This window comes from Stomoxys calcitrans, chromosome 3, assembly GCF_963082655.1.
Source record: "Stomoxys calcitrans chromosome 3, idStoCalc2.1, whole genome shotgun sequence".
NCBI classification, from domain to species: Eukaryota; Metazoa; Arthropoda; class Insecta; order Diptera; family Muscidae; genus Stomoxys; species Stomoxys calcitrans.
In genome coordinates, this window is record NC_081554.1 from 12,106,884 (window position 1) to 12,127,904 (window position 21,021).

Sequence of the window (21,021 nt, forward strand, 5' to 3'; positions counted from 1 at the left end):
CACCAGTAGTCAAGACGCTTAAGGCATTACTCCTCCCGAACTTCATAGGAGAATTTCCATTCCCCGAGCATCAGCTGCATAGCGCAACAACAACAAGAATTACAATCCCATGGCGGCCGGTTGTACGTATCGGATTGACCCGATGGAATCCTTCATCGACAAGGGCTGCCGCCTCGGTGTACCACACAATGCTACAACTACAACAACTGCTTTGCATGCCATCACCGCACACATTTGCCGTGGCTTCAATCAGCCCAGGCCATGTGGTTGGACGGTCCTCGTGGCACTGGACTTCTCGACACGGCCAAACTAGGACATCGCCAACACGTCCCTACAGCAAAGCCTGGGGCCGAATTACCGCATACGTGAACACGTAAAATTGTTCGAAAATTTTTGTTGTGGCATTACCGCATTCGTTAAACAATAAGCACTTTCGACTTTCGAGATTATGGCATTCGCTAACGAGAGCATAACACATGAGCTCTGGAGCATTCGAATAGAATTGTTACTTGATATAAATAGTTAAAATAAAAGTAAAAATGTATGTTTTTGAGTGTTATTATAATATGAAATAAAGAAATACATACTTTTTCATATTTAAGAATAATTTATGCAAAATGAATGGGCTACAAAAGGTTGAAATGACTCAATCCATGGCCATCCAAATTTGGCAAAAAAGCCAAGGGAAAGAAACATCTAAAGAACAAATGATGCCAAATCTTTGAGAAATGTAAGAAACAGCCAATAGCAGCTTTGGAGGTAGCGTGGTGGACATGAGTCCTTTGAAGTTTAGCTCAAATCGAAGTAAAAGCTATTTAGTATCGTTTAAATGTTGGTCGCTGCATTAGTTCGGTCGCCGGCCATGGACGTACCAACAAGACTCGGCACCAAGATATACCCATTTACAGGTAGTGGCAGTTGCCCAACATCAAAATATTGGGTACACTATCTGTCAAAGGCAGTGATTAGTGCAACTCTGATTTTGTGTATGTTACTAGTTCGCGCCTTTTGTTGTTGTGTGTGTGTGTGCTTTGGTTCTTAACTATAATACACACACACAACCAAAACTCGTTGACAGATAGTGCACTTTGCGAGAAAAAATCGTACTCAGCTGTTTACGATACACTACCTGGTAATTATGTCATGAAAGCTGTCGTATCGAAATTTTTCAAATGGCTGCCTATTATTTTTTGCATCAGAGTTGATTTGAACATATGTTTGTGGCAAACCAAAACAACACAAACGGCAATTAACATCTACCCGGCTTTTGTAAAAAATATTAATTTATTGAAATTTTTGGAAACAAACGTGAATTTATAAATGAAAAAGCATGCTTACATTGCTTTTGATGTGCTTGTCGTCCTCTGTTTCTGGAGAGGACTTTGTGCGTATTCGCATAGAAATGATATATAAAAGTGTTCCAATGTCACTGCGTAATAAAGCGTAAATAAGTAATCTAAATAATTGTTTATATTATTAATAACAAATGCATGTTATTTAGATTTACCGGGTAGCTGACAAACGACCAAATTTGTTTGTGTGAAAATATTTTTGTTGATTCAAAGTACGAAAATATGTGGAAATATTTTTGAATCCAATCACTTTTGCGCTATATGACCGCATTTTCCATTATCATTTGTTCTGAGTCGAGAATAAACGAATTGCAAGCAACACGAATATAATCTGCCGGTATGTTGGCCTATTCCCGTACAATGTTTTTCTTCAGGGAATACATACGGGCATATTTTGTAGTCCTTACCATGACATAACTACCAGGTAGTGTACCGTAAACAGCTGAGTACAATATTTCTCGCGATGTGCACTATCTGTCATCGAGTTTTGGTTGTGTGTGTGTATTATAGTTAAGAACCAAACAACAAAAAATGCCACGAACTAATAACATATACAAAATCAACTTTGCACTAATCACTGATTTTGACAGATAGTGTACTCGGTATTTTATTGTTGGGCAACTGCAACTACCTGTAAATGAATATATCTTGATATGTACATCCATTCTATACGTAACGAAATCTCATTCGAATCAAAAGCCTACTCGATCACGCATGCGGTACTTAACCTGTACGAGAAAGTAGATTCGTACCAACCGTGGATAGTTGGAGATTTTAAATAACCTCGGCATCGACATAAAAAAGATGAGCGACTACTACGTATTCCAGAGAGAGTTTCATATTAAAATGTATGTCAAACAGTCTATAACGGCCAATAAGTATGACTTTTCGACATTTCAAGATTTTTGTTAAGCTAAATAACTAGCAAAAATTATATAATCTTTTATGGCATATGTATAACAAATAAAAAAATCAGAATGTATGTGTGTTTAAGATAAATTATCTGTATTTTGATTTGTATATAGTTTTGTTTGTGTTTAAGACATATTTTTTCTTCTCACGCTAAAATTCACATTTTCAAATGGGTTTTCAGTGGTTATAGCTGTTGTGTTAGCTTGGTTTAAAGTCTAAATACAAGGGTGTGGCTACATTTCGATTTGGCTAAAACAGCGTTGCTATATAGCTAATACAGTTTTGTATTTTGCTTATAATTAAAGAGGTTTAGGGTTTTTTTTTTTTGTTATTTTTCCTTTAAGGTATATATAATTTATTGATATTCTTTTCATTTAATGTACTATGTATATTTTCGTTATTAAGATTAAAACATTTAAACATTGATTTTTAGGGGTTTGCTTTTTTTTGTTTTTAAATTTTACTTCTTGGAAATAAAAAAGAAAAATACATCGCATAATAATAGTTGTTATTAAGAGTTATAATAAATATATAGTTGATATTAGGTTTTTTTGTTTTTCAAAACAGATTCCGTTTTTTATTTGTTATATGTGTTTTTATTTTCTTTTTATGTTTAAAAATGTGCTTGTTTATTTATTTTTCAATACATCACAGACGGTCTTTAACAAAATTCATTTTAAATGTTTTATTATCAATCAATTGTTTAACAAACTTTTCTCTCTTCTGTTTATTTTTATTTTAGTTTTTCTTAGAAAAAAAAACAAAATTTTATTTTTATTGTTTTGATTTTGTTTTTGTAGTTTCTTTTGTTTTTAACATAAATTTAAAAATAAATATTTCAAGTTTGAGCTTTACTCTTCTTTCTCTTATTTATACATAATAAGTTTTTATAGTATATTTGTGCTTCAAATTGCATAAAATAATTACTTACAAAGTTTTTTCTCGGCTTTTTATTAAATAGAGAATTTGTGTGCATTTGTTGGTTATTATTTTTTTTTTTCAATTGCATAACATAAATTAAACATTATTTGTAGTTGGCCTTAAGTATTTAGTTAATGTATTTGATTATAGTGTTGCTGTTTACATAAAAATTTGTTTTTAAATAAAAACAAACCCAAAAAAACATTAATGTATATATAAATAAATTACGAAAAAAAACATATCACAAAAGTATAGGAAGTATTACAGAAACAATAAACTCGCACATACAAAATAATTAGCAAAATAAGTATAATTTAATAAATATATATGTTAGTAAAATTGTTAACAGGAAGTTAAATAGAAACAAGAGTTTTGCCAGATATGTTGTGGATATTTGAGGTTTTGAACAAAGCACTTTATAAATTTCTTTAGGATTTGACTTAAGATTTTTTATACAAAAACCTTTAGTTTAGCTTGTCTGAATTCGGTTTTCTATGCGAAAAACTTTTAACTGGCTGAATAAGGTTTTCTATAGGAAAACTTTAGTTCACCCTGGCTGAATAAGGTTTTCTATAGCAAAACTTTAATTCAGCCTGGCTGAATAAGGTTTCCTATAGCAAAACTTTAATTCAGCCTGGCTGAATAAGGTTTTCTATAGGAAAACTTTAGTTTAGCCTGGCTGAATAAGGTTTTCTGTGCAAAAAACTTTAGTTCAGCCTGGCTGAATAAGGTTTTCTATGCAAAAAACTTTAGTTCAGCCTGGCTGAATAAGGTTTTCTATGCAAAAAACTTTAGTTCAGCCTGGCTGAATAAGGTATTCTATGCAAAAAACTTTAGTTCAGCCTGGCTGAATAAGGTTTTCTATGCAAAATCTTTAGTTCAGCCTGGCTGAATAAGGTTTTCCATGCAAAAAACTTTAGTTCAACCTAGCTGAATAAGGTTTTCTATGCAAAAAACGTTAGTTCAGCCTGGCTGAATGGTTTTCTATGCAAAAAACTTTAGTTCAGCCGGGCTGAATAAGTTTTCTATGCAAAAAACTTTAGTTCAGCCTGGCTGAATAATGTTTTCTATGCAAAAAACTTTAGTTCAGCCTGGCTGAATAAGGTTTTCTATGCAATAAACTTTAGTTCAGCCTGGCTGAATAAGGTTTTCTATACGAAAACCTTGATTCAGACTGGCTAACTATCTTCTCATAACGTTATCCACAACAAGTCTGTTTTCTCTCTATTGCCCATGGTATGATACGGTTTAAAAAACTATGATTTTTTACATTTACATAAGGACAACAATGAAAAGTACCAAAATTCAGAATTAAGATAAAAGTGAGCACCATACAGAATAAATAAGTTCAGGCGAATAAATGTTATTAATTGTTTATACATAGTATATACACATACAACTGAAATCAATATTTTTTATATACAGTATACAAACATTGAAAAAATTTAAATAATTATTTTAAGTTAAATTTGTATGTAAAACAAAAAACAACAAAATCATGAGAACAAACGTAGAAAAATAAACTAAAAACACTGGTAGGTAGATGGACAGTCTAAACTCCGTATCTTAAACGAATTGGTCTTTTATGCTTGGCACACGAAAACCGGCTGATTTTATGAACATAGGTCAAAACAGCTGATTTTTATAAATGCTTTGTTTAAGATCCACACGCTAGACTGCTTATATATAAAAGCTAGAACAGAGATAGTTTAAACCCTGGGCTAGGCGCTGTTTTGAAGATTTTATTTTGTATAATTTTTTCTCTAGAGGTACGTATTGCTAACATACGTCTACAATTATGGGATTTTTTTTTTCAAGCTGAGACTTTAAATGGGAAAATTTTCAAAATTGTCCATAAATAATTTTTTGTTTTGTTAATACATACTTACATACATGTCCTTTTTCTTTATACATACTCAACGATATTTTACAATTTGGAAATTTTAAAGGGGATATTTTACAAGTGGTAATGTCTGTGTGTTGACTGACAGACGAGGTTTAGCCCATTTTTTTCACAAAGAAAAATAATGCACAACATTTTTTAAGAATTCCTCTATGGAATTTCTTGTTGTAACTGAGAACTATTAGGATTTAGCGCAAGTCGGCAATCAGGCTCACTTTAGACATTTTAGTCCATTATAATACCACAGGAAAAGCCCTTACTCACGGCAAAATAAGCCAGGTAGCTTTCCTTGAAAATGTCACATCGTATAAATGGTCCAGCCATTTTGTTTTTCAAAAAGTAAACCTGACGAGTAACTTATTTGATATCGATCTACGGATTATATGAAATAGCCAAAAATATAACAGCAGCTCATTTATTTAATTTTATAAAACAAGAACATACAGTGTGATAGAGCCTTCAGGTTGAAAGATTTCTCATAGTGAAAGTCAGTGACTCGTAGTAAAATTTGTTAAAAAATATTTCTTTCTTTGACATGCTGCTGCCCCTTTTGTAGATCTTGGCTCGATTTGATCTAATGTGACACTAGAAAGACCAAGATTTAGCACAAAACTTTGAAACGACTTCAAAGCCTTGACAAATCCAATCAACATTTTTTACCACTTTTTCAATTTAGGGTTTTGAAAGAAGAGTTATCTAAGTGAATCCTACGTAGCAAGGAAAGCGAGGAAAGGAATTTTATATATATGTCCAGCACCAGACAACTATCAAAACACTCATTAAAACTACTCGTAATGGAGAAATAAAAATTGAAACGGAAACGAAAACAAAAACATACTCATAATAAATAATTATAGTTCAACTTTACCACTGACACAGCCCGCTGTCACAGCAGTAATTGCTACACTGGACTCATTCACGCCTAGTTCTCTTTGGCCTTGATGCTGCAATGGAATCAACTGCTGCAGCCGATGTATCGGCTGAGCTAGCCGTTGCCACATTTACCGAGGAATAGGTGGAATTTGTTGTGTGATTGCCCAATTTATCAATGCCTCGAACTTTTCGGCTGGCCACTGATTGAGCGGTAACTTGCAACGAGATGGCATGTGTATTTAATTTTTCGGCCAAAAGTAAATCTTTTAAACCTTTCATTTTTTGACTGTAAAGTGTTATGACCGGACTTTTGAACATATACTGTAAAGGATCATCATCGTCAATTAAGGTTGGTTGTGCTATTGTTGTTGTTGTGCTATTGGTTGATTGTCCCACTGCTGTTGTTAGACTCTTATAATTGTTCTCTTCTTTAATGTTGTTGGAGGATGCTGCTGATAAAGATGATGTATCATTGCTATTGTGGTTATTTGTGGTGAGTTTGTTTTTGTCAACGGTACCATTGGTGCTTTTATTATCCTCACTTGTTTTGTTATTCACCACAGAGTGATGATTGTTATGCTTTTGCTGTTCATCGGCAAAAAGGAAACCCGTGCGTCTGGTATTGTTAGCCAAATTTGAACGATCCTGAGATGAAGATGTTGATGATAATGTGGTGGCAAATGTATCTGCTGGTGGTGTTAGATTGAAGCCCTGCAAATAAGAAGAATAATCGATAAGAAAGAAAATAAATATAAACGAGATTAGTGTACACCCATGCTATGGTAGAGGGTATAAAAAATAAGAATTTAACCCATTAACGACGAATGGGTAAAAAATTCCCAAGAATAGAGCTGCCTTAGAAAAATTCTAGCTCGAGTTAAGAAAAAGGTATCCTAATGAAATTTGGATTGGCATAAAGTAGACTAATGAAACTTTTAATACATCTAAATGTGAATCGATTTTGACCAAACTTCTTAGATATTGTTGTAGGCATCGATGAAAGATTGGTCAATAAATGCGCTTGCAGTGGCTCTAAAAATGAAAATCGGGCAATATACATATATGGCACCTATATCTAAATTTGAACCGATTTCTAAGAAATTCACCAGTAGTATTAGGAGTCAGAAGAATTCTTTCTGCCAAATTTTGAGAGACTCGGTCAAAAAATTACCACTTTTTTTCAATATTAGTCCATATCTGACGAACACATATATGAGAGCTATATCTAAATCTGAACTAGCAAACTTCTTAGATATTGTGGTAGTCGTCGGGAAAAGCGCTGTACAAAATTTTGGCAAGATTGGTCAATAACTGCGCTTGCAGTGACCATAGAAGTGAAAATCGGGCGATATATTGGGTTGTCCAAAAAGTAATTGCGGATTTTTCATATAGTCGGCGTTGACAAATTTTTTCACAGCTTGTGACTCTGTAATTGCATTCTTTCTTCTGTCTGCTATCAGCTGTTACTTTTATCTTGCTTTAGAAACGTGTAAAAAAAGTATATTTGATTAAAGTTCATTCTAAGTTTTATCAAAAATGCATTTATTTTCTTTTAAAAAATCCGCAATTACTTTTTGGGCAACCCAATATATATATGACAGCTGTATCAAAATTTTAACCGACTTCTATGAAATTCACCAGCAATATCAAGAGTCATAAAAAAATCTCCCCTACCAAATTTCGAGAGAATCGATTAACAAATGACTATTTTATTGCATTAATACTAAAAATCGAACGAACATATATATGGGAGCTATATCCAAATCTGAACCGATTTTTACCAATTTCAATAGGATACGTCTCTAGGCCGAAAAATATAGCTGTATCAAATTTGAAGACGATCGGATGAAAACTGCGACCTTTAGTTCGTACACAAATTAACATGGACAGACAGACGGACATAGCTAAATCGAATCAGAAAGTGATACTGAGTCGATCGGTATAATTGTCTATGGGTCTATCTCTCTTCCTTCTAGGTGTTACAAACAAATGCACTAAGTTCTAATACCCAGTACCACAGTAGTGGTGTAATTTTCTTTTTCGTCAAAAAAAATTTCTGCGTCAAAATTATTGTTTGTTTCTCTTTCGAGGCGAGCTTAATGATAGGAGATTTTCTTTGCAGAAATCGCAACACAAAATACAACAAACGAAATTTCTTTTTATATTGGGTTGCCCAAAAAGTAATTGCGGATTTTTCATATAGTCGGCGTTGACAAATTTTTTCACAGCTTGTGACTCTGTAATTGCATTCTTTTTTCTGTCAGTTATCAGCTGTTACTTTTAGCTTGCTTTAGAAAAAGTGTAAAAAAAGTATATTTGATTAAAGTTCATTCTAAGCTTTATTAAAAATGCATTTACTTTCTTTTAAAAAATCCGCAATTACTCTTTGGGCAACCCAATAACTCTCAATGCTACCGGAGGAGCTCCCTGAAATGTAATCAATCAGGATTAAAACTTGTTTTGCCTAATCCCAGTAATCTCAAGTTCCCGAATACCTCACCAGGCCGATGTCAGCCAAACAAAAATAAAACAGATTTATATATTTGGGTGTTTAACTTTACTTGGCTAACCTATACTAAATTTAAAACTGTAATCTAGCCTTATTTAAATATTAAATTATGTTCTCTTCTTCTTGGCATCGTTAAACATACACGATTATTTACTTTTTCTGTACTTGTATTTGTACTTGTACTTTTTCTCTTTCTGTGTTTTAAAATCTGTTTTCCTGATATCTACACAGTTTCAAAAATTCCATTCTCAAATTGTTGAGAGTAAAAAGATTACCTGATATTGATAATTTTGTAATCAAGAGGAATCAAACGAGGTTTCACAAAAATAAAACTATATATGTTGGTCACCACACAAAACACCACAGTTCAAAAAAATGTCTTTATGTGCACTCGCAACTAAGAGTTCTTTCTTATTCTGCTTTTGACTCTAAATGGATTGATCATCATCATAGCAAGGTGTGCTTGGACTTAATCACTTCCATATTAACCATCTTATCGAAACCCTTCTATCAAAAGTTATTCTATTTATCCCTTTTTATTTAGCTACCAACTCCCTCTTAATTAATCTCTCACACCCAATAATATTACACATACCTTTTTCTCACTACATGGTTACCCTCAGTACGCTTTTATGCAACTACGCATGTCAAAGTGATATGTCATCTAGACAAAATCATACAAGTTAAAGTCATTAGCCACTTTGCATTTAGAATTCGTCTGAAGTGGACGCTTCGGGATTCGGTGCATAGTCATCGTTATACTCAGTACAGTTATAACTGTACATTGTTTTTAATTCTGTAATTTTATTACACGTGTTTTTATATACAGTTGGAGGGGACACCTACTTCGGAAGTACAACCTGGCATATAGAGTCGTACTCTGCCATTTCAATTAAAGTCCAAAAAAAAAAAAAAGTCATTAGCCCAGTACCGTAATTCTGTGACTTAAGGGTGGTACTTTATTTACTTTTACTTACTTTTTATTTATTAATTTATTTAATCAATACGAACCCAAGTGGGTTTTATGTTGATAGAATTTTAAACAAAATAGGGATTAATACATCTTGACATAATACTTGAATATTATGTACGCACATCCTTTTAACAATAATAAAATATATGTTTATAAAACGTAAAGGTGATGTGGTAATTGTCAATGAATGATTTATTCTTTAATTAGGTTAATTATTTAATATTTAGTTATTTTGAAAGTTTGAAATTAGTCTTTTTTTAAATGTGCTAGAACTTACTGAAAAATATTTCATATCAGCAGATAGATGATTCCAGAGCCTTGCAATGCGAATTACGAAAGCTTTTTCGAAAATATTGTGGGTAAAATGCTCCACAAGAAGATGAGAGTTTCTAGTAGTATTTAAAAAATTAAAATGCGATAAAACATAGGAGGGCTGGCGGCGTTTCATAACTTTAAAAAAGAAACAGAGACATCTACCGAGAAAGCCCTTGGTAAAATGAAGGTAGTCACGTCTACAGCTTTTTCCATAAAAAAACCGGAGAATGCAGTGAAAACTGGATTGCAATCTGGTAATGTTAGAACGATTTGATCGCATGTAAACTTTAGCACCATATAAAATATGAGGCACGAACAAGGATTGTGCCAACATATATTTAATTTGAGTTGGTAGTATAACATTTAGACTGTAAAGTTTCTTAAGAATTAAATTCAGTTTCGCACAAATATGAGAGATATGAGATGTGAGATGAGACGAAAGATCACTATTAAGTTCGAAGCCAAGTGAGTTTAAAGAAGAAAACTGTTTTTTGCATGATCATTTCGTGATCGATTAAAAACAATACATTTAGTTTTGCTAATGTTGATAGTAACCCTATAGCAACGAGTCTATTCACAGAAACGACAAATATCAGAATCCAAAATTGACACACAAGTCTCTATAGAACTATTTGCACTAGTGCTAAATAATTGAAAGCCATCGGCATATATAGCCAAGACAACATTTTTTATATAACGATAAACATCATTTACGTAGACCCAAAATATACCCTTGGGGTACACCTGCTTGAATTGAGTCGATATTTGAGCTATGGCCACGGCATAAAACAAACTGTCTACGATCAGAAAGAAAATATCATATAAGCTTACATGATGAATGCGAAACATTAAATTCATGTTTGAATTTATTGCAAAAACGATTATGATCAACAGAATCAAACGCCTTGCTTAAATCAAGTACAGCAAGAACAGCAGGATTCCGATTATCTATTGCAAGTTTATATCATCCGTAAATTTAATCATAAATAATGTAGTGCTATGAAATTTCCTGTAGCCAGAGTAACAGGAGGCAAATAAAGAAAAACGATTAACGTGATCAATAAATTGGTCTTTAATTTCAGATAATTGATCTTGAAGCAAAAAAACTTCCTGATTTCATTCAGTAGGACATTCCCTCATTACTTGTAAAAAAAAAATTTATAAAAGTATTATGTTATCATTGAGATTGAAAAACATGTGTTTTCACCGGTAAAAAGCGAACGTAGCCATTATAAGGAAAATATTTTAGTTAAATTTGTCGCCAAAAAAATCGTTTGCACTAACGATTATGTTATTCTCTAAATCCTAGTTAATGGTAAATCGTAATCTATTTTTTCTCTTTGGCAACTCTACCCAAAAAAAAAAAACGAAAAGCACAAAAAGAAATAGACAATTATAACAAATTATTCTTGCCATAGCCTGAAAATCATTTTATTTAAATTTAAAAAATCCCTAATCTAAACAAAGTGTAAGCAATTAGGAAAAGTGTTATCAATACTTTTTTTCATATTACGAAAAGCACGCTACCGCTTATTAATTGATTGCGCAGGGGTATCCGAAGTGTTTTAGGAAAAAAACCAGAGGAAAATACTCTGAAGCCACTATAAGTAACGATGTTCATTTCCCGTCGTTAAAGTAAACACCAAATAATTGTCAGTCGTTTTGTTTTCTTTTCGTCAACAAAAACAGCTGATTTTAATGATGTCGATTATCGTTGAGAGGCAACTGAATACCAAATTCGCTAACTTTTCTGTTATCTCTTTTTAACTTAACGAATTTCGTTAAAACACTTTACAGAATTCCACTACAGCTGGAGGCCACCGTAGCGTAGAGGTTAGCGTGTCCGCCTATGACGCTGAATGTCTAGGTTCGAATCCTGGCGAGAACATCAGAAAAACTATTCTGCGGTGATTGTCCCCTCCTAATGCTGGCGACGTTTGAGAGGAACTATGCCATATAAAAACTGCTTCCCAAAGAGGTGTCGCACTGCAGCACACCGTTCGGAATCGGCTATAAAAAGGAGGCCCCTTATCATTGAGCTTATACTTGAATGGGACAGCACTTATTGATATGTGAGAAGTTTGCCCTTGTTCCCTAAAGGAATATTGATGGACAAATTTGCATGGGGTTGTCGAAGACATATCGTTTAGGAAGAAGGTTCAAGGAATATTGAAATTTTTACTTATGCGAAAGAAGAAACATCGACTAGTGAGGGGAGAAGGTTCAAGGCTTGCATGTACTAAAAACGGATATTAAGATAATTATAGTGATCTACTATTACGTACATTGTTCAGGTTGCAATTTGAAATTTTTACTTATGTCAAAGATTGGGGTTGTCGAAGAAACATCGAGTAGGGAGAAGGTTCAAAGCGCAAGACTGAGGCTGAGTACGTTCTGAATTAGTGCATTCTACCATATCAAATTTGCGCATCAAAGATCAGCGAATCATCCACCCCAACCCATGTTTATCGACTACCCATTTTTGTCCAAGAATACCTCTTTCATCCAAGCTAACAAATACTACTTACCTGTCGTAATCCTTGTAACAGTAAATCGGGATTTAAAATCTTTTCACCACATGCTGCCGTCAAATTGGCCAATAATTTTGTGGTCATTTCTGAATCTTTAGCATCATTGGCTTTCTGAAAAAGTCAATTCCAACTTGTAAACAAAAAAAAAAATACTCAAGCGCAATTGATTTACCTCGTCTTTTTTCACCAAATTATTATTGCCTTCCGATGTTGCATCGCTTAATTTATTATTTTTAGCCTCATTTAAAGTCTCTTCATTTTCTCCAACACACTCAATTGCTGCAGTAGTTGAGCTATTAGCTCGTTGAACCGCCTGCGGTTCATCTTCTGGCAGCTTTATGACAACTTGCGAACGTACGTCATAATCAAATTTACAAATATTATTAACCAAAGGTTTGGCCCAACCAATATGAAGTATGGGTGTCAAACTGTCCTCTTCCCATTGGCAAATGCCATCGTAGAATCTTAGCAAATTGGCAAAGACCTCGGAATCTCTTAATATGCTGCGTGCCGAATGGCCGGAACTTTCAGTTTTCATAACATATGGTATCATTTCATTGGCTATATCCAAGAGCTCTTTGTAGATTTCTTCATCGTCTCGACATTGATAGGTATAGAGACGTATAACATCGCCGGCATTAGCCCAGGCGGCAAAAGCTTCACGATATTTGTTTAAACGATTGTAGTAATTCCCTTGATAGGTATAAGGATAGACATGATGATTTTGATAATGGGCCTTGGCTGATTCAATGGCCTCGCGATACAGTTGGTCACAAGAAGCTCGTTTGGGTGTGGGATTTATTTCCTCCAGTTCCCCCAAAGTACCTAAGGATTTAAATAATCTCTTAAAATAATTGCCTTTATAGATATTTCTTTTTCAATCACTTACCTATGGCCATGGGATATTTTCTTAGGTGGCCCATATCATACAGCAGCCACAACAATCTCTGCTGCATTTCGGCAACTTCTGCACAATCACTATTGCTTGATATGGAAATATTAATGGCCGAAGCTATCGCTGCCACCTCCATGGGTTTATCGCAGACCACTGCCAACCCTCCAAGATATAGCCACGAACCAGATTCAACGCCTGCTTGAATATCCTGACCGCGCTTATCTTCACTGCCTTTGCCATGCCAAGTTATTTCAATTGTCTCCACTTTCTTGTTGCCAAACACAACCCAGGCATGATCTTCAGATATGGCCAAACGCACATCGCGATAACCCAAAAGTTGACAGCCTGCAACTACGGCCAAGGCCACGCCAAAACAATCCAATTTATTACCCGATAGATAGGTATAGAGATTTTGTAAATGAGCTCGATCCTTATAGCTGCTGCGTATTAAAGAGTGCCATATTACATCGGAGACTTTCTTAATAACTTCCCTAGTTGCTTGACGACTATTACAAGTCGATGAAATTTTTGGCTTGTCCACAATGGAAAGTATGCTTTGGAATTTCTTGTATAGACCCGATACAAGTTCAAATGTAACCACGGGAAAAGGTACGGAGTTGTTGCTTATAACATCGCCATTTGCTGTTAAAGATAGAAAAAGACCTTTTTTAGTATATAAAGTATAAAATCGATTCTTGTAATCAGATAGCGGGAGGAACTGAAGAATGTCTCAAACTGCCATGCAAGCCAAGTCTTGATAGCCTTTGATAAATACCAGATAGCAGACTCACGGTAAAACTGTGAACAAACCATTACGTCTGATGGTTTGTCTACCAACTAGTGAGAGATAAGAAAGTAATAGGTACCCTAAGAAAGCGAAGAAACTATCAGTCGAAGGCAAACCACTGTTATTTAAAGGCAAAAAATTGCTGAAGTAAGCGAAGGCAATTATGACAAGCTTTTGATCAAAAGAGATATCAAGATTGGTGCTCCATCATCTAGTTGGCAGTTGATTAGCGCCCAGAATGAACCCCTCCAATTTGACATAGTTTTTGGAATGGTATTTGCTACACATTGCATAGGAAATAAACATTTCAACTACGAACCACCTCATTTCCTTTTGATGAGTTCTATTCCTGATACCATAAAAACAATTTTTCGTTTGATACATACCTTGTTCTAGCGCCGCTTGGGCAGCATCTCCCGTAGTCAATGATAGCTCAATGTAGCCCGCTACTATTGATAATAATGTCAAATCGGGTTCTACACAATGGGTGTGGTACAGTTCCAGGGATCTTTTGAAAAAATTAACCACATCATCTATGGATGTGAGAGGAAAAAGGCTGGGATCCAGAGGTGAATTCAAATTAATCGAAGGACTATTGCTGCTACGTGTTACTGTGGCCATGACGATGATGCGGATGGTTTTTGTACAGACGACGACAGATGGATGTGTTGTATTGTGTGGGAAACGCAATGCAATTCCTTTACACAAAAAAACTTGGCTTAACTTAGCTCTGGTGACAATCTGCCGCACAATCTTTGCTTTTCTCTTTTTGTGTGTTTTTTTGGCAGTTGGTGAAATGCAACTGCTCTTTAGTTTAGTTCTATGTTCTGGACTCTTTTTTGGTCTTTTCAATTATTTCTTCTGCTACTTGTTGTTGTCGTTGTTGTATTGCTTATTGCAGCAGGCTAAGAGGCTGGTTTGTTTCGTCCAAGAACGAAGACGACGACTGCGACAACGATGAACGCCACAAGTTGACAAACCACTTTTTGATTGGCCTGTTTTGCACCTTGTTCGCCCAAATGTACGTATTACGTGCATCAATATGTGTAAAATGTGCAACAACTTCAAGTGTACAACAACTTCCTTTTCTCCTTATTTCCCATTCGATTTATTGCCGTAGGGCGCATCGGGTTGTATCATCAAATTGTGCAAATTTTCCAATTTGATGACAGATTTTGCTGATTAATAATGATGATGATGATGATAGTGCGTAGAAATGTTTCAATTTTTTTTCTTCTAATGGACACGTTACTTTTTTTGGTAATTTGGTTATGAGACAACCATGTTTACGTGCCCATTAGCATGTTGATTCAATATTGTGAAAATGATTCACATACACATGGAAGAAGGGCTGAAATTCCTTTACCTTTACCACCAACATTGGCAAAGCAGGTATGGTTGCGGCACTTTTTTTAGCCCTTTCTTACAACCTGACCACCTTGCAATCTAATGATTTTGTTTTTTTTTTCAAGCCCCCGTGGTAACTCCGCACTATTCGGTATTTTGATAAGCTGCTGCTACTAGTCTAATTTCACAACTTTCTCTTATTTTAACAAAACAATGATTTAATAAAATGTAAATAGTTTGCTTTGTGAATATTCATATATTCTCCTTCAATTGTAATTTATAGTATAATCAAGTCATATGTAATCTTTTTATTTTATCCAGCATCAATGATTAATTCAAAATATTGCAATACAATTAGATTCGCTTTTCCAGATATCAGTTTTCCACACTCACTATGTTTTGTTTTTTACGTCTTTAAAATTGAGCAGATACGCAGATACCAGATACGAAGAAAAGTTGAATAACCGAATACGTTTATCGAAAAAACTTGAATAGCCGAATAAGTTTATCAATTGATTTATGCGTTATCGATTCGTTCACTCGGAAAATATTTAATGGGGAGTTTACATAACACATCATAATACTTAGGCCCATATTCATAAAACAATATGCGAGAAAGAAGATAACAACAAAGAGAATGCAAACAAAATCTGATATCTTATCAAACCTGGCCGATTGTAAACAGCTGTTCGCGTGAGACCACCGTATTAAATCCGCCTTGCATGTCCATGAAAGTCCTATGTAGTCAAAAGCAAAAATAAACATTTTTTTATTGGTGTCTCCCATTTTCCAAATCCATTGGAATGCATTGAATTCATTAAAAATTCAGTGAATGAGTTAAAGGCGTTATATAAGCCAATAGGAGTTGTTCTAAAGTTACGCTGGTTATAATTCATTGCAATTTGAGATGTTCCGATGGCTATTTGTGCAATTTTTTGATTTTGTAATAAAATTGCAAATAAATGAAACAAAACTCAACATCCGACCCATGGCGAAACAATTAAAGGTGGTCTCATATGTACAACAATAACAATTCATTTGGTGTAATCCGCCATCAAACTGATGGACGTTTTGCAAACACACACAAAGAAATTTGTGTGCGTGGATGTATACGTATGCGTACGTGAGCAAAGAATATGCGAGAAAGAAGATAACAACAAAGAGAATGCAAACAAAATGCGTGAGACCATTGCACCGGTTTATAAAAATAAACAATATTATTATGTTTAAAATTGCATGCTTATTATATCGCAGCTGCTTAAGGCAAGAGCAACTGCATTTGTTCTTAGTGAATTATTTTTTAAATAATTATTACACAAATAAGTTTGATAATATCCGAAACCGATTAGCATTAATACGGCATTTGGATACCAAAGCAAAATAAAGGATAGCAGCTTAGTTATTAAACTTCTATTGGAGGTTTTTGAATACGAAATGCTATATTGGGTTTATTGTACAATAATCGTTTAATAACTTTTGTGCACTTTAACATTTTATTAGAAAATGTTTGTGAATACGGCTATCCGACTTTTGTACAGACTTCTGAACGACTGATTCCTGGGCAGTTTACTACCTGGATAAATATGTCTTGGGTTCTTCACAATTTTGCGAAAATCGATAGTAATATGGCGGCGATTAACGATAACTGATTTAGGCGCAAATGGCTATACGCCATTGTTTTTGAACTAAGGAACGAAGCAACCACACAAAATCAATAAAAGAAACTATAAAAACAATAAGTATAATTAAATAGAAATGTCTCAATTTAACTTTTTCAACGAAATAAATAGTGCCCTTACCATGGATGGTGAGATAACTCGAGGCCCAATACCAAGATGGCAAAAAAAATTAATGGAAGCTTCTTCGACAAGTTTAAATCAATCAACAAATCAGCGCTCAGTGCTTTCGGTGTCCTACAATACAAGCTTTTCGGGAGCCAATCCACCAACAAAAACGCCCGGTAAAAATGGTGATGCTAAAAACAAAAAGACTCCTACGCCAAGTAAGGGCTCTAAGACACCAGGTGGAGGTGGAGATAGATTTATTCCCAATCGCGGTACAACAAATTTTGAATTGGGTCACTATCTGGTAAGTAAAAATGCTTTGGTATAAAATTTGCTTATAGTACTAAGGTACAATTGTTTCAAAGATAAAACAAGAGCAGGAGAAAAACGAAAATGACGAGGAGAATGAGAGCGGCAACTCCAATAATAGCAATAAAATGACACCAGCCAAAGCAGAGCGTCAAAAACTTATTTCTGACTCCATGCAGGTAGCTGATAGCAAAACAACTAGAATTTTATCATATCAGAACAAAGCACCTGCAGCCCCTGAATCACATACAAATCCTTTAAAAGTAGTGTATTCCATTAAAACCCCATCATCGACAAAAAGCGGATCACGTTACATACCCACAACATCGGATCGTATTTTGGATGCCCCTGATATCATCAATGACTATTGTAAGACGAAAATTGGTAGATTATTAGCTGTGTTTTATTTTAGTACTGTAGAGTGCAGTGAAATTTGATAAACTACCAGTGCAGGCTAATGAAGAACATTTGTCGTCAGGATTGCCATGATATGTTTTTCACACATTAGTATGACCATCCGCAAATAGCCTCTACTGGGAATGGCCAAATAAAATCCATTTATTTATAAAATTGTGCGCATAAATCTCAGTAAATTTTATTTGACTGAATCCCACAAGTTTTGCAAATTTTATTATAAATTTTACAAATATTTTCCCTTTTTACTGGTATTGTTTTGACCTTCACGTCTTGTCTAACCAGTGCTAAAATAAAACACAGCATTTTTTGTCATTTCATAATGTTTCGTTTTTTCCAGATTTAAATCTATTGGACTGGAGTGCCGATAACATTGTCACTGTAGCTTTAGGAAATTCAGTATACCTTTGGAATGCTGTTACCGGCAACATAGAACAATTGGTAGAATATGACGAAGGTGATCATGCCTGTGCCTTAGCTTGGATACAAGAGGGACAAATTTTAGCAATAGGCAACAATACCGGAGCTGTCGAACTCTGGGATTGTTCCAAAATTAAGCGGCTACGTGTAATGGATGGCCATGCAGCTCGTGTGGGTTCATTGGCTTGGAATTCCTTTTTAGTTTCTTCGGGTAGTCGTGATGGCACAATTATACACCATGATGTCAGAGCTCGAGAACATAAAGTGGGCAATCTTGCGGGACACACTCAAGAGGTGTGTGGCCTTAAATGGTCAACTGACTTCAAATATCTTGCCAGTGGTGGCAATGATAATTTGGTTAATGTTTGGGCTGCTGCCGGTGGAGGTGTAGGCACTGGCACCGAACCCCTTCATATTTTAAACCAACATCAGGCTGCTGTTAGAGCTTTGGCTTGGTGCCCTTGGCAGCCCAATTTATTGGCTTCAGGAGGCGGTACTGCAGATCGTTGCATTAAATTCTGGAATGTTAACAATGGCGCTTTGGTTAATTCAGTGGATTCCAAGTCACAAGTTTGCGCTTTATTATTTTCCAAAAACTACAAGGAGCTAATATCAGCCCATGGTTTTGCAAATAATCAACTGACCATTTGGAAATATCCCTCAATGGTTAAACAAGCCGAGCTAACGGGTCATACTTCGAGAGTATTACAAATGGCCTTGTCACCTGATGGCAGTACAGTAATAAGTGCTGGAGCTGATGAAACCCTACGCCTCTGGAACTGCTTTGCTCCTGATCCACATGTGGCGAAGAAAACCAGTTCTGCCTCAAGCAAAGCTAAACAAAGTGTTTTTCGCCAAAGCATACGATAGAGTAAGGAGATGTTGAAATAGAACTTTAAGGATGAGTAACATCTGAATTTTTTGTATTTTTTACATTTTAACTTTTTTTAAACTTTTTCAATTGTGTTTTATTATTTTTTATGTTGTGACTACTAAAATAAAATTATTTTTATACCTACCTACTAGAATTTTTATGATAATCATAGAAAAATATTGTAATCACATATTTATTCGAATAAAACTTTGCCTAATTTTTCCACAAAAATCATTTGCTGTTGATAATGAAATAATATACTTTATGGTTCGCAGTAAGCAAAAGCTTGTAACACTTTTGTCAACATGTCGAAGACACTGTATAGCCTCGAATTGCTAAAGACCATAGGGTACTTAGCTTCACTTTGAACCAACCATTAAAATAAAACTCAAACTCAGTTGTCATTACGCACTTTTTACATATATATTCCTCTAAATGTTTATTTCTCTTACATATTTTTCTTTTTTTTATCTCTTAAACATACTTTCTCAGATATATACTCTTTCTTATTTTATACATTTATACTTTCTAATGTACTACTTGCTATGTTCATAAAGTATACTCAACTGATTAGCTTACACGTAAATATTATAAATATATATATATACGTTCTATTTCATTATATTTTTGCATTATTTAGTTATCAATGTATGTATGTAGGCCCTTGTATATCTTTATTCTTTAAAAGTATGTAGTTATATGGCGAAACTCGTAAGATATTTCTTTTTATCAAGTGATCGCTTTTAATATTATCTGGAAAACAACAGAATCCTTTTAAAGCAATTTTAACTTTTTTTCCTGTCAAAGAATTGGAGATGTAAAGGCTTATCCAAAAGTTAGGTGTTAAAGATTATGAACGTAAAATACCAAGGAAATAAAACGCCAGGTAAAATGTCTCGTGTGAAACTTTCACTTCCACTTTAGAACGCAACAAGATAGTACAAGATTCCCTAATTACCAGAAAGAAGCTGACCAATGACTGCAACCCCCTCTATTTTAGAAGGAAACCACAACAAGAAGGATTTAATAGATTAAAAGAGGTAGTGTAGGAGCAAGAAGCTATAATTGTATGTTAAGGTGAAATTGTCTGAGTTTCATATCCCTGCAAAAACAGTAGGACTTCATTAAAGCACCTTAACTGAAACTCAATCTTCAGTTAAAATAAGGGAGAACCTCTTCATACCAGTTGATATTTTGTTAACAGGTTTATGACAAGGATTGTCATCCTATCGTGTGATCATTTTAACATCCTACAGGAGAAGGTTGTACAAAATTCAAATGTGAGTAGAAAAGGCACCTTTGTTTTTTTTCGTTCTTGTAGCAGTGTGCTGTACACTGAGGCGACAGCCCTTGCCGATGAAGGATTCCATCGGGTCAATCCGGAACATTCAACCTGCTGCCATGACTGTTAGTCATTCCGACTTGTAAAACCTCGAAATATTGATCTTCTGGCATCCGGTTCTGAATATCAGATTGACCCGATGGAAACCTCCATAAGCCAGGGGCGGCAGTCTCAGTTAACGTGTTCGTCCTTTTTTCGTCATGGGCCCTGGTTCTGTTTGGTTTTGCCAGAACCGCCTTTATCATTGGTATGTGTCAGTGTGGTGTAACCGGTTCATGGCGTGCGTGCATTTTCGATCTTCCACTGGCCTAGCATCACTAACAGAGTATAGATGCAACGAATATGTTGAAAGGTGTTGTGCTATCAACAGTGGGTCCCAAGCGTCGCACCATGTGACCCCTCCCACTATTCTGGTGCTGCAATATACACATCAGCAACACCCAGCCCCAATACCTCCGGGGAGAGCAACTGTCTTGCAATTGAAATGACTTTTAGACTTTTTAAGTCGGAAAAACATAAAGGTTTCAGCGATCCAGCAAACCAACTGATCAGCACCTGCA

General features: G+C 34.9%; 2 protein-coding genes across 2 annotated transcripts; one reads left to right on the forward strand and one right to left on the reverse strand.

The window, feature by feature from the left end:
• Positions 1 to 4,359: 4,359 nt before the first annotated feature.
• Positions 4,360 to 15,733, reverse strand: LOC106084503 (menin). Its single transcript, XM_013248230.2, has 5 exons — positions 14,358 to 15,733; positions 13,179 to 13,826; positions 12,462 to 13,114; positions 12,287 to 12,400; positions 4,360 to 6,672 (listed from the first exon to the last, which is right to left on the reverse strand). The coding sequence occupies exons 1-5, from the start codon at positions 14,590 to 14,592 to the stop codon at positions 6,001 to 6,003; spliced, it is 2,322 nt and encodes a 773-aa protein (XP_013103684.2). The 5' UTR covers positions 14,593 to 15,733; the 3' UTR covers positions 4,360 to 6,000.
• Positions 15,734 to 16,976: 1,243 nt separating this feature from the next.
• LOC106084510 (cell division cycle protein 20 homolog) lies at positions 16,977 to 19,353 on the forward strand. The gene is made up of 3 exons (XM_013248242.2): positions 16,977 to 17,406; positions 17,468 to 17,780; positions 18,166 to 19,353. The coding sequence occupies exons 1-3, from the start codon at positions 17,074 to 17,076 to the stop codon at positions 19,113 to 19,115; spliced, it is 1,596 nt and encodes a 531-aa protein (XP_013103696.1). The 5' UTR covers positions 16,977 to 17,073; the 3' UTR covers positions 19,116 to 19,353.
• Positions 19,354 to 21,021: the final 1,668 nt, after the last annotated feature.